This window comes from Hesperophylax consimilis, chromosome 2 (genome assembly GCF_061612785.1).
Source record: "Hesperophylax consimilis isolate HC1 chromosome 2, BYU_Hcon_1.0, whole genome shotgun sequence".
Classification (NCBI taxonomy): Eukaryota; Metazoa; Arthropoda; class Insecta; order Trichoptera; family Limnephilidae; genus Hesperophylax; species Hesperophylax consimilis.
In genome coordinates, this window is record NC_142837.1 from 46,725,455 (window position 1) to 46,740,147 (window position 14,693).

Below are 14,693 nucleotides of genomic sequence, written 5' to 3' on the forward strand. Positions count from 1 at the left end.
GGATCATATCAGGACCAATCCACATGTACCCAAAGCAAAGGCCTGTATCAGATTGTTGTAATTTATCTATAAATAAAATAAGTCACCAAATAGAAAAATTTTGGAAATTGGAGGAGATTAATCCCACTAAGATTCTAAATCATGAAGAAAAGGCTTGTGAAGCCAGTTTTGCTAGTACTCATACTAGACAAGACGACGGTAGATACGTAGTAAGTTTACCGCGTCGAGCATGCATTGATCAGCTGGGAAGTTCATTGCTCACTGCTGAAAAAAGATTTAAAAATTTAGAAGGAAAACTTGTGTCAAATCCCGAATTGAAGACACAATATATACAATTCATGCGTGAATATGAGGAATTAGGTCATATGGAGGTGTGTGACCAGTCAAAGGGGGATCGTGAATCCTATTTTTTACCTCATCACGCTGTAACAAAAGAATCAAGCACTACTACAAAAGTGAGGGTCGTTTTTGACGGCTCCGCCAAAACTTCAAATGGAATTTCTCTCAATGACGCCTTGATGACAGGACCTGTTATACAAAAGGACTTATACACCCAACTATTGCATTTCAGGAAACATCAAGTAGTACTGACGGCTGACATCGAGAAGATGTACCGCCAGATTAATGTGTGTGAAGCGGACCGTGACCTGCAGAAGATAGTGTGGCGCGAGTCGCCGCAGGAGGTGCTCAAGCATTACCGTCTGAAGACAGTCACATATGGTCTGGGGCCTTCCTCTTTCTTAGCCACTAGAAGTCTACGGCAAATTGGTATGGATAACAATATAAATTTTCCTAGAGCTAGTCAGGTCATAGAAAATGACTTCTATATGGATGACTTGTTAACCGGAGGAGATGACATGGAATCCTGTAGAGAGTTAAAAGAGCAATTAATCAACATCTTTTTGTCTGCGGGGATGACCTTGAGGAAATGGAGGTCCAATGTCTTGGAGTTGTCAGCCGAGTCGGGCCAAGCTAAGATTGCCGAATCAGGCAATTCTGAAAAAATTATTACTGACAATCCAAAGACTGAGAAAATATTAGGATTAATATGGAATAATGAATCTGATTATTTTTCTTATGTAATAATGAAACCATCAAGTCGAACCGAGAGTAAAAGACAGATATTATCTTGCATCGCATCAACCTTCGATCCATTAGGTCTTCTAGGACCGATTATAGTTGTAGCCAAATTGATAATGCAGAAGTTATGGCAGTCTAAAGCAGCGTGGGATGATCCATTGCCTAATGAAATATTAGCACCCTGGAGGTCCTACCTTCAAGAATTAATTCAACTAAATGTGTTGAAAATACCAAGAAAAATTATTTGCAGGCAATCTACATATCTACAACTACACGGTTTTTGCGACTCATCTGAGAAAGCTTACGGAGCCTGCGTTTACATGGTGTCGGTGGACCATGTCGGTAAGCGGCATTCACATTTAATAACGTCCAAATCAAGAGTGGCGCCATTGAAGTGTATTTCCCTGCCCAAGTTGGAGCTTTGTAGTGCTGTGCTACTGGCTAAATTAATTAAAAACGTAAAACAAGCGTTAAATATAGTGGAGATCGACACACATTATTGGTGTGACTCCATGATAACGTTGTGCTGGCTGAAAGGTCAACCTACGAGATGGGCTACTTTCGTTGCAAACCAAGTAGCCGAAATACAAGAACTTAGTGATCCAGATCTATGGAAACATGTATCATCAGCCGACAATGCAGCAGATATACTTTCAAGAGGAACCACTACAGATAAATTGATAAATTCTGCAATATGGTGGAATGGACCAAGTTGGTTGACCGAGGGAGTCAACGCTTGGCCTATATCAAATATTTCGTGTTCAAACCCTCCTGAACTCAAAGGCAAAAATATTCTATTATCCACAGATATTCAAGAATGGGAGATATTTGAAAAATTCTCATCATTTATTAAATTGAAAAGAGTTACTGCGTATGTATTGCGATTTGTCAATAACTGCAGAAGTGTTAAGGGTAAAATTTCAGACAATTTAAGTGTGGCTGAATTGGAATCAGGCTTGAAATGTCTATTAAGATCAGCTCAAATACACGCCTTTCAAAAGGAATTGAAAGAATTAAAAAACCATGGCATCGTCAACAAGAAAAGTAATTTAAAATCTCTTAATCCCTTCTTACATGATGGTCTAATATATGTAGGCGGTAGGTTGAATTTGGCTACACATTTATCTTACCAACAAAAACACCCAGTTATCTTGCCGGCTAAACATAAGCTAACTGAATTGATAATACGTCACTACCATTATGTAAACCTACACGCAGGACCTCAAGCTTTGTTAGCTGAAATACGATTAAAATTTTGGCCCATCTTTGGTAAAAATACTATTAAAAAGATATTACATAAATGTGTTGTATGTTTTAGATGTCGTCCCCGAACCGGTCATCAAATCATGGGAAATTTGCCACCCGAAAGAATTACGCCGAGTCGTCCTTTCGCTATCACCGGAATAGATTACGCCGGACCAATTCTAATTAAAAGTGGGACGCTGAGGAAGGCTTCCCTCGCAAAATCGTATTTATGTATCTTTATTTGCTTCTCAACCAAGGCTGTTCACTTGGAATTAGTTTCGGATTTATCTAGCAATGCTTTTTTGAACAGTTTAAAAAGGTTTATATCCCGTAGGGGACAACCTGAAAAGATCTTTTCCGACAATGCTAGTAATTTTAAAGGAGCTAGCAGCAGACTCAAAGAGCTGTACACCAGCTTGAGGGAAAACAACGACAATATTCAAAATTATTTAGTGAACAGAGGTATTGAGTGGAAGTTCATAACCCCTCGAGCCCCTAATCAGGGAGGTTTGTGGGAAGCAGCAGTAAAATCAGCAAAATTCCATTTATATAGAATCACTAACAATTCTTCATTAACATTTGAACTCTTATATACCTTAATTTGTCAGATTGAGGCCTGTTTGAACTTCCGTCCATTAACTTCCTTATCCGACGACATCCATGATTACCAACCTCTTACCCCAAACCATTTCCTTATAGGCACTGAATCCTGTATCATTCCTGAGAGAGACGTCCGGGCGATACCGGACAACAGACTCACTCAATATCAGAGGATCAGTTCGCTAATTCAATCTTTTTGGTCTAGATGGAAGCAAGATTACCTGATGGAACTACAAAAGAGAACTAAATGGCAGACCAGCACTCAACGGGCACTGCAAAAAGACGATCTGGTGATTTTAAAGGAAGATCATTTACCTCCACCTTTATGGAAAATGGCCCGAATTCTGCATACACACTCTGGAGCGGATGGAGTAGTACGAGTTGTTACACTAAAAACACCTCAAGGAGTCTTTGTGAGGCCCATCACAAAGATATGTCTGATGCCCCTGGATTCAGACACTAAACCTGTAATTGACGTCCCGGACCTTACCAAGGATTGATTATGTACATTACACTATGATGCTTATCTTCTCGACTCCACCTTGGATGGATCAAGCAGAAGACCTGAGAAGAAAGAAGAAAAAAAAAGGAACAATAATTGTGTTGTGTTCAGTGTAAACTATATTATTTGTGTTATTGAACTATTTAAATATGTAAAAATTAGTATGCAGACGTGTGTAATTTAGTCATTTTTGAATTTTTTTTTGGTTATTTAATAGGATTAATAATTTTCTAGTTATTTTTAGTTAATTAATAGAGTAATTCAACAGCATTTATACAGTTAAATTTATAAGTTTACCAGTAGGGCATAAAAAAAGGGGGTTTTATTTTGTTAATTTCTGCTATTTTGAATTATTTTGTTAGTATTTTTGTGGTATATTTAGATTAAGAATTTTTAGTTTATTCTGTTTGGTTTATAGTTTATTTTTAAATAGATTATCATTCAAAAATTTAGTGCAATTTTTGAATCCCGCCCCCTGGCAATATGTTCAATTTTGCAGGCTACCGACATCTGTAGTCTAGAAATTTGAAGTTACTACGTTTAACCAAAATGGTGTGAGTCCTTGCTTAGAAAATAGTGTCAATTTGGTCGGTATAGCAGGTTTCATTTTTACTGCTAGACATCACGATGACAAGTGTTTTATTTACATGTAGTGGGTTTTGAAGTCTTTAAAAAGGCTCGCATTATGTGTTTTTTCGTTCTTTTCTCAACAATAACTCGATAATAAACAAGCTCATAAGTCAGAGCGATCGTAGCAGTGTTATTCGCACAGTTTCTTTATAAATATTGTACCTGTTTCAATAGTTTGAAATAAATGTAAAGTGGTGTCAAGAAAACCAGTTTTTATTCAAAAAGGATCATCCCCAATTTTTAACAGTAACATTAAATGAATAATATATAATGTATTGTAAATGATGTAACATTACTTTTAGAATAAAAATAAGTATGGTTAAAGTTTAAGTTAATTCAATACTTCTTTTTTTATGAAATATACATGATTTTAACTTCAATGAAGCCTGAGATGAATAATATTATTAGTTTATTGGTAAGCCATTAAATTGTAGTTATTTTGCAAATGTAGAGCGATCCTTAAAAAAAATTAAAAAAATGAATAGTGCAATATCATTCTCCCAAAATACTTGGTATAGACAAAGTAAAGAAAGGAAAAAATATTGCGTGTATCACGCAACTTAAATTTATTTTACTTTAATAAAAGCGACTTTTCTAATGTTGAAGAATTTTACCATTAAAATAAATAAAAATTCGTTTTGTTGGACACATTAGAATATTTATTTTTTTATTTATTTACGCCCTAATGGGCGTTTACAATAGAAGTTAACAAGTAATACAGTTGTGTTACATAGTTTGCAATAAATTATGATTTTTGATTAAATTAAGGTAAATTCAAATTAATAGTGTGGATTACGGAAAGCTAAATATGTATTAAGGAACATATACATATAAAAACGATAGTATATTCACTACGGAGTTGTGAATTCATACATCTCAGTAAAATGATTAAAAAGATTTCATTTTATAACTAATACGGAATCTTTAAGCATGCCTACAGTATTCCCAAATTTATTGCCGAAATGATGTAGTCTATTTATAGGTGTAGGAGCTTCATAGTTGGTTTTAAAATTGTCACGGAAAAATGTAGCACTTTGCCTCGTATTTCTAGTCGGTACGTAAAAATTTTTTTTGGCGAGAATTTCAGGGTTGTCAATGGAATTATTAATAATTTTATTTAAAAGTACAAGGTCAGAGATGATCCGCCTATCTGATAGCGTTATTTAAAAATAATAATAATAATAAATATCAAATAATTTTATTGAGAATTCTAGAAAAATATTTGGTAAGTGGAATTTTTGCGGTTTTGCGTCTCTCAGGCAATAATAATGAAATAGGAGAGAAAATCTTTCTTGAAAATTCTGAGCATAAACCCTTAAGTGACAATGTGGGTCCATTGGACTCACACCGAAACCTTCCCTCCCCTTTGCCTCTCTCACCATTGCCTAACATATTTCTATTCACCACTGCGCCCCCATGCAAGTATTTATCTTTCAACATTTTGACTGAGATCACGCAGGAGAATAAGGAGCTCGCCCTTATAAGTACAAAGTTTATTTAAGGGAGTGATTCATATCCCAGGGACACCCACCACGTCCCGTACGTAATTTTGTTTTCTTCTTTCACAAAGTTTAATTGATAAAATGTGAGTCAAAACCTTGAACCAAGTACTTTATACCACTTATATCAATTAGGAGTTGTATGTTATTGGAAGAACTATTGTGGACGGAAATGTGTTGATGTGTAGCATTTAGTGCAATTATATTTATAACTTTACCGTTTATCTATTTTTGATCCTGGCAATTTGTGGTAGAATTCTATTATAGTAAAACCGAGGCAATTAGGCCCGCTGGTAATAAACAAATAATTGTAAATTAAATTGTTAAACATCGAGGATGGGTTAATGCATATAAATATAATAAAATCATTGTAGATCATTCCTGTTGGTCCCCACTCCTTCCTCCAAATATAATGTATATGAACCATGGTTTAAGGATTAATTTTACCCATATGTTGATGGCTATAACAGGCTGAAACCACTCACGGTCAAAAAATGGAAAAAAGTTTTAAATTTATTCGAATATATAATAATCTATTATCATTATTTTATTTTCAAAGGTATTGGTGTTTTATTTTCAAAAGTTGGTCAGTTATTAAAAATATTTTATATTTTTGTATCTATTAATTACTATCTGTAGGTACCTCCATCGTTTTATCTCTGTACCACAGTCTCATTCTCAAGTACGTCAACATAACCACCTGAACTGTAAAGCGAGCCGACCCAATTTATTCAGGAACTCAACTCTGGGAGTGATACGTTCTTCCTAAATGCGGTGCATCAAAATATCTATGAAGGCTTCCATGGTCGAGGGGTAAGACTCTCAACTTGTAATCCGAAGTTAAATTCCCGGCGAGCGCAAGTAAATTTTCGTTTTTATTCATAATTCATTCATTTAAAATGATATGTAGTATACTTTCATAATTGTTCAGGGTAAAATATACTCTTAATATCGCTCTGGTGTAAGACCACCATTCAGAATTGAAACTTCATTGAAATAGCTTTAGACGTGTTTGGTGACCAGATCTGAATACTCAGATACTTCCGCATCTTCCTCTTTCCCACCTCCTCCCCCTCACCACTATCTTCAGCCTCACAAAATACCCCAGTTGGAGATGCCATAGTCACCGACTCCAGACGGATTGGGCAGTTGCCACTCTTGTGCGGTATTCACTTAAAAAATAATCTGTGTGTTTTTTTTTTATTTCCTAGGGTCCTATATAGGGTTTTGGCATTAAAAATAAATTGCGTAAAAAACGGTTGAGTAATAACGATTTCCATCAAAATCTGTAAAACATTTGTACAAATTGAATAATTCATGAAAAAATGGTAGAACGTTATTAATGTTTTTTAATCCTTAAAAATATCCTACTAATTATTGATTATTACAAATTGAATAATACACAAAAATTAATGTATAAAAAGATTTTGACCGTTCATTGAAAAATATATGTTTTTATTTATTCAATTTTGCATTAATTTTAATTGTTTTAAAGCCACCACTTTAAATCGTTTTGAAAAATGTGAGTCCCTGAAACGTAAGACGCAAGTTACGTTTTGTTGACCACGCCACTTGAGGGTTTCAGAATGACAGCAAAACAGTTAAATAAAGTACGAGAGTATTTGAAAGTATTCGACAGAAATGGATTGGATATCTCACAGCCCACAGGGAACCTGAGTTAACGCGTATTGAAGGGAATAATAACGATGATCGCGTGGGATATTGTTGATGTTAAAGCCGACTCAGCGAGTGGGTGGATAAACGATGTGTTTTTTTACTCATTATTCAAAGAATATAAAGAAGTATTGTAAATGTTTTTTCAGAAAATTATACGCATATAAAGAGATACGTAGTGATATACAAGGGAGCGAAAGGAAAAGTCAAGAAAAAAATCCCTCGAGTTCTTTCCAATACGTTTTCATAGGAAAATATTAAAGTTTTAACACATCAATGACGATAATGTCTCCTTCATCTGCTTCAAAAGTGACGGTTTATTTATGTGTTTCGGTGAAGATTCGTCATTTGTCAAGATAAAGTTCTCTTTAAAGTCCCTTCAAAGACGCTTCAACACGAGCGTGCACATTCAATGAAAAAATTCCCGCCTAATCAACTTTTCGGAACGAAAACGGCGTCAAACGATAGTGCACAAAATTAGCTACGCACTAATTTAGATTATTCCCGTCATCCACACTTTAGAAGGTACAGTCTGTACTAAAAACCATGTTCAAAAAGCATGTGATAGACTGGAAAGGCAGCCGGGATTTTATTCTTTAGATGAGCAAATGATCCCTTTTAGTGGTGTATGCCCGCGTGGGCTGCAAAAGGTCATCAGAACTAAACTACGACCCCAAGGTCTAAAAGCTTTCGTGGCTACAACTCATGATGGACTCCGATTGAGGACAGGTCATTAGGAGTCGGGGCGTTGATAATAATGCATTTTTCGAAAACCATTCCAAGAGGAAGTTGCATTATTTTGACCGCTACTTCTCGTCCATACCATTACATGAAAAATTGAACGCTATGGAACTGCACGGCACAGGTACTTTAATGATGAATCGAATACCTGAGGGGGACGAGCATAGATTTTAAATAAGATCATCGTATGCAGCGCGGTGAATCTCAGCAGTTCTTGAGCAATGATGTAGTAGTTGTCAAATGAATGGACAACAAATCTGTACTAGTTTCCTCAAATTGCACATCTGCAGACGAAACAGTAACTGTGAAACGCTGGAATAAAAATTGTTCAGCTTTCATTTATGTCACCGCTCCTAAAGTAATCGCTAATTACAATAAACACATGGGTGGTGTTGAAATTCTCAATCAGTCTAATGAATACTACCACACATTTTTGAAGACAAGGAAATGGACCCTAAAAGTCATAGTCCATTTTTTTGATTTGGCCATTTTCAACGCATGGCGCTTGTATAAATTACATTGTGCGGCAGCTGCGGTTCCAGGCAACAAAGTTATGGACTTGTTGGAGTTTCGCATGCATGTTGCAGATGGACGTACCAACGCACCTATTCACCACAGGAGGATTAGCGAGAGTGATGGTGAGGCTGTTGAAAATTTAGAGCCAAATTTGAAGTTTAGGCGATCGAACCAACCCTCTCAAGCTAAAAGGTACGACGGCTATGACCATCTTCCGTGTTTTGACGAGATTGAAAATCCTCGTGCATGCAGAATGGAAAATTGTAAAAGCAGGTCCAAGATTAGGTGTGAAAAGTGCGATGCGTATCTCTGCCTCTCAAGGAAACAAAATTGCTTTGCAGTTTATCACAAAAAAAGTATTGAATATCGCTATTTTCAAGTCTGATTGAAAAATTGGCATTCTTTTTATTATTAACTTTTTTATTTATTTTTTATTTATTTATTTATTTATTTAGTACAGGTGATGATACAATGACACATGTAGATAAAAAATACTTTGACTGCCCAACTAGGAGGAATTCCCGTTTTAGGACAGTCAAAATTGAGTTAGTATTCATGCACGCATACATATTTTGTAAGAACAAAAACAAAAAAGGAAAAAAAAGAAAAGTAATATAATATATACACAACTAAAAAAATATATACATATATAACTAAAAAAAAATGATACATTCAAAGAAAAATATTATTATAAAAGATTAAAAGCAAAAAGTTATAAAGTTAACTGATGTTAACTTGTTGTTTGGTTTGTTTAGTTTTGTTTATTTTCTTGTTTTCTTAATGTGTTTGATATTTTGCTTGTTTTATTTTTGGAAAAGTGTGAGTTCACACTCTTTTCTCCCTAATTGGTGAAGCCAGACAGTGATCGATTTACGAAGAGCACCAATGCTTTCCTTTTTCCAAGCATCAGGTATAAAGTTGTAAAGTTTTGGGCCTAGGAATGAAAAATGTCTTTGAGCAAGTGAAGTTTTGGTTGTGGGTGGTACGATTGGATTCCTCCGTGAGTGTCGGGTGTCGTGACAGTGGTCGATAGATGGGTAGAGATGACGTTTTTTATGAGTGTTCAAAATTATTTTCCTCATGTATAATTGTCTGACATCTAGAACTCGTAACTCTTCAAATAGTGAATCGCTGTGGTGCCTAAAAGGTTTTTTCATGATTACCCTTAGTAAGGATTTTTGGGCCTTTGCTAAGTGGTCTAAAACCATTTTTGCGCATCCACCCCAGCCTAATGATGCATAATCTAATAGTGACCCACACATAGCGTTGTAAATGAGTCTTAAATCTTTTAGACATAGGATATTTCTAATTGGCATAAAGATATGCGTCAGCTTTCTAACCTTAGTAGTCACAAGATCTATATGTCCGTCCCATCTAAGATGTTTGTCGATAACAATACCGAGATATTTTATACTGTTCACGCATTCTAATTTATAGCAATTACAGATATTTGATTCGTTGCATTTATGTATGAAAATATTGTATAATTCTTTGTGTTGGCCCGCTTCTGTCGCACTAAATCGTATACATTTTGTTTTTTCTGAATTGATTCAAAAGATTATAATCTAACCAATATTTAAGCTGATTAATACCGTCTTCTGCTTTGTTGTTTACAGCATTCCAGTTTCTTCCTTCAAATATTAAGACAGTATCATCCGCAAATGTTATGATGTGATTGGAGAGATTACTGTTACATAAATCATTTATATAAATACTGAACAGAAGTGGTCCTCGGGTACTCCCTTGCGGTACACCAAATTCTATAAGGGCGGGATCGCTAACTGTATCATTAATTTTAACTTTTTGGTATCTGTTCGCTAAGTAACTATCCATCCATTTGAATAGCTGTCCCTGAATGCCGATGGCCTGTAGTTTTTTCAGAAGTATTTTATGCGAGATGGTATTAAAAGCTTTTGCCAGATCAAGGAAGAGAGCGATGGACTTAACTCCCTGGTCAATATTATTGGAAATAATATCAGTCAGCTTGGCAATAGCATCTTCTGTTCCTAAACCAGGTCGAAAGCCAAATTGGTTCTTAGATAGGATCTTATGATTTTCTAGGTAGAGACTAAGACGATTTTTGAAGATTTTCTCAATAATTTTTGAGATTGAATTTAGTAGAGATATAGGCCGATAATTTTGTATATCCGATTTGTCTCCATTTTTGTGAATCAGTATGACAATTGATTCTTTTAAGTGGTTCGGAAATATGCCTGATTTGAAACTAAGATTACAGATAAATGCAATAGTACTAGCTATAAGTGGTTTCAACACTTTTAGCAAATTTGTTGACACTTTATCTGACCCGCAAGCATTCGATGTCTTGAGTTCATCTATCATTTTCATTATTTCATTAGTCGTAGTTTGAATCTCATCTGCTTTACAATTATAAACAGTTGAAGGTATGTTGGCTAGATCGGATTCAGTTTTCTTACATTTATCGAGTATTTTGTTAGCGAGTGAAGCTCCTACGGAAGTAAAATAATGATTTGCAAAATTAGCCATCCCCTTGGGGTCAGCAGTGTTTGTGTTTTTAGTGTCTAATGATTGTATGAATGACGACTTATTATTTTTTGTTTTGGTGATTTTTCGAAATATATCCCAGAAACGTTTCGGAGTTAATGTGTTTTCGTATATATATTGTTTGTAGAATTTTTCTTTTGTTGTTTAAATTAATTTTTTGCACAAGTTCTTATATTTCTTATATTGTTCTTGTAGTAAAGTATTACCTGGTTGCCTTTTCGCAATTTTGTGGAGTTGGTTTCGTCTGTGAATAGATTTGACAAGGCCAGGGGAGATCCATGGCATGAGTTTAAATTGTTTGTTTGGGATACATTTGTTGACAGTGTTATTAGATATGTAGAATTGCAATTTCTTAATAAATTCGTCCATTGCTTGGTTAGTGTCAGTCTGATCTAGTACGTTATGCCACTTTTCTGTACGTAGCTCCTCGAGCAGGCTGCTGTAATTTATTCTAGAAATATATTTATTTTTAGCAGCAGAGGAGGGCTTATTTCTTAGACCGAGCGCCGTGGTATAATGGTCTGAAATTGTTGTGTGTATGACAAACGAGTCTATGAACTTAATATTTTTTATGTTAATGTGATCTAAGCAGGATTTGCTCGTGCCTTGTACTCTAGTGGGGGTGTTAATTGTTGGAGTGAAACCGTTTTCGCTCAGAAAACATAAATAATCATCGCATTGACGGTGATTGTCTAAGATTATATTGACATTAAGGTCTCCAATGATTATTTGATGTTCTGAGTTGTTTGTGTTGTTAATGATGGAATGTAGTGAATTAAGAAAGGTATCAATATTGTTGAAAGATGGTTATCTATAAATTGCAAATATACATACATTTTTGTTAAGTAGTATTTTTAGACAATTTGCTTGTGATAAAGCAAGCTCGTCAACTTGAGCTTGTATTCCGTTCCTGACATAGATAACAATTCCACTGGATTTATTTATTTTTATAGATGTGTGGTATTCAGTGTAATTTTGTATTTCTTTGGAGGTATAGTATTCATTGATCCAGCACTCAGTCAAAACTAATATGTCAAATGTGAATTTAAGTTGGTCAAGAAATATGAGAAGATCATCAATATTGGTAATACTTCGTATATTCTGGTGTACAATTTTTATACTGTACGATTCCCAACAGTATTTATTTATGTCTTTAGGATTATCAACTACATAATTGTTGCATGTGAGCATAGATTCATCGGGAATTTCAAAAGAATGTTGGATCATTTTTAGAGTAAGTTATCTGTAAGTAAACCCACACGGTAATATTAATTTGGGATGGTAAATTTATGTTTTTGATGTGTGAACAAAGAGTACATAAGTTTGGTTGCTCAGTTATTGAAATAAAATAATATACATAAATTATTGTAATAAATAAATTGTGAGAAAACATTAGCCATTTCATGTTCTTTGAATGGTACAAATAAAAATAACAATTGGTATTAGTGGTGAATTGAGGGTTAGCTAGTAATTTCTTATAATAGGGAAGTAAAGTAGTGGGGTCAGAGAGACACAATGATGTAGTTGTAAATTTGTCATATAAGAATTTCCTGAGAATGTGTGGGTAATATAAATGCACCACGATGTTAATAATTAAATTATTAATTGAAATGTCTGACATCGTGCTTATTTGGGGATTGAACAATGCAATATTGTAGTATTTTTTTGAAAGGAATAGAAATATCATGAAATATAGGAACACTCTGATTAACATTTTGAAAAGGGATACAGGTAGTATGGGTATGATTGCATTTGTGAGTCATAGTGCAAGTAAGATATTCTCAGAGGTGATATGTACAGCTCTCGATTCCGTGGTTTGGCGTATATATACTCGTCCCGCTTTTACCCATACGAATGCAAATTTTTTATCAATAGCCGTCTTCTTCGCTAGGTAAAGTAGGCGTTTATTTGTTGAAGTCAGGTGTTCCGATATATATACCGGCGTGCGCGGTCCGGAGAGTCCTATTGAGGTCGTGTTGAGTTTGTCTTCCTTAGTCACAGCATTCATATTGTACCTCTTTACATCGTTTAAAAAGTCATCTTTTACGTGAACGTGCTTAAACCGCACAATTATAGGTCTGGTTTTTTGGGGGATTGTCTTACCCGGAGCCCTATAGCTAGTCTCAATGTCATTTCTCGTAGTGTTTGTTTTTATTTCTTCATTTATGTTAAATAAAATATTTGCCAAATTCTCACCTTCAACTTCCGGTATACCTTTTATTCCAACGGCAAAATTTTTTTGTTGCCGATCTTGATCGTCGATCTTTAATTCGAGCATAGTTAGTTTTGCCTCGAGTTCTGTGTTTTTTTTTTGAACGGAGTCTATGCTTTGTAGTTTTATCAGAGATTTTTTAAAGTCTTCTTCAAATCCCTCCATTTTGCTATTAAAGAATGTTAGCGAGGCCTTGAAGTCCTTGAATTCATCGAACATTTCGTATAATTTCGTCTGGACATTCTTGAATCCCTGTAGCTCAGTCTTGATTTGACGTAATTCATGTGTGATTAGGTCGAGCTGTGTTTCTCCTACTTTAGTGGTGCTGGCCGCTGGGGTCTCCTTACTGGAAATGGAAGTAGAACGCGCCGTACTGCGCGTTTCCGTCTTGCAGCCAGTGCATTTGGTATTATTGCGTTTTTCTTGGGAGAGTTTTCGGTAATGACCTTCACTTACGCCACCGCAGGCGAAATGTAGACTCTCCTTGCAGGAGGAGCACCAGAACATTGATTCCCTCGTGAGTATGGGTTCCGGGCACTTGCTGCTGGTGGTGCTCTCCATATTACAGGGAGTTATTATGTATTACAATGAACAATCGACACAGAAACTGAGTTGTAAAAAAATTATATTTTAGTATCACAGTTTTGAAGGATTTGTATTAGAATATTATATTTAGTTTATTTTGTTGTTAGATTTAATATCACATTTATTTTTAAAATTACAGTATATTATATTTGATTTATTTTGTATGATTTATTGGATTGCCATCTGTTGGATGGTAAGTAAATCAAACTTCACAACGTAAAAAATAAAAATAAATGTTTACTCTGGGTTTCGAACTCACGTCCCAGGAAGGTAGATCGGAATGTGTCGGCGCCTCTCACCACTCTGCCAAGTACCGATAAACAGCTAGCGTGATTTATTCCAATATAACTGGTAGACTTGCGAAATAGTCGTACAGAAGGTCTAAATTGTGGTTTAGTTGTTTGACACTTATATAACGACTGTTTTTTTCGAAAATAAATCGTGAAATTCACGTTCGCGTACAACGGGTTCACTGGTTTAGTAGTAATTATTTTTAATGTTTGTTATTTAGATTCACTTTTCACTATGTTTATTGCGATTGTTTGTTGCCTTCTTTTGTATGTCAGAAGGTGTTGATATAAAACACAAATTTAATGTCGGTTTGTCGTTTTTTAGAATAGCGCAGCTCACAGATAGTGCGCAAACGCAAAAATGATTATATCCACTTGAATTCTAACTTTAATTCTAACTTTAAGATTGTTTTATTTTTAATTTAGTTTATAGTAAAATGAGATGCGACTGGTCGGTAGGTAGTTTTGATTACAACGATGCGTGGAGAATATTTTTTTGTCTGATCTCAATTCTAGCTACACAAATACACTGAACACTTATTCTTACATCTTCATCATCTTGTTACTATGATTATAAAATGTATCATGTGATTACT

General features: G+C 35.0%; 1 protein-coding gene across 4 annotated transcripts; it reads left to right on the plus strand.

Moving 5' to 3' along the window:
* The first annotated feature begins 460 nt into the window (after window positions 1–460).
* On the plus strand, window positions 461–4,226 carry LOC149426066 (uncharacterized). 4 transcript variants are annotated; one of them, XR_016304331.1, is made up of 2 exons: window positions 461–768; window positions 3,131–4,226. XR_016304331.1 is itself a non-coding variant. In XM_089645651.1 (2 exons), exons 1-2 carry the CDS (start codon window positions 519–521, stop codon window positions 2,485–2,487), a joined length of 339 nt encoding a protein of 112 aa, XP_089501777.1. In that variant the 5' UTR covers window positions 461–518; the 3' UTR covers window positions 2,488–2,907. The 4 variants fall into 4 exon arrangements, 1 of the variants encoding a protein (XP_089501777.1); XM_089645651.1 differs by lacking the exon at window positions 3,131–4,226 and adding an exon at window positions 2,399–2,907; XR_016304319.1 differs by lacking the exons at window positions 461–768; window positions 3,131–4,226 and adding exons at window positions 1,704–2,178; window positions 2,399–2,907.
* Window positions 4,227–14,693: the final 10,467 nt, after the last annotated feature.

What these genes read in the sequence shown, in the direction of transcription:
- LOC149426066 (XM_089645651.1), top strand. Translation starts at nt 519, where the DNA reads ATGACAGGACCTGTTATACAAAAGGACTTATACACCCAACTATTGCAT. An exon ending in TAGAAGTCTACGGCAAATTG is followed by an intron (nt 769 to 2,398) that starts GTATGGATAACA and finishes TGTATGTTTTAG; the next exon opens with ATGTCGTCCCCGAACCGGTC.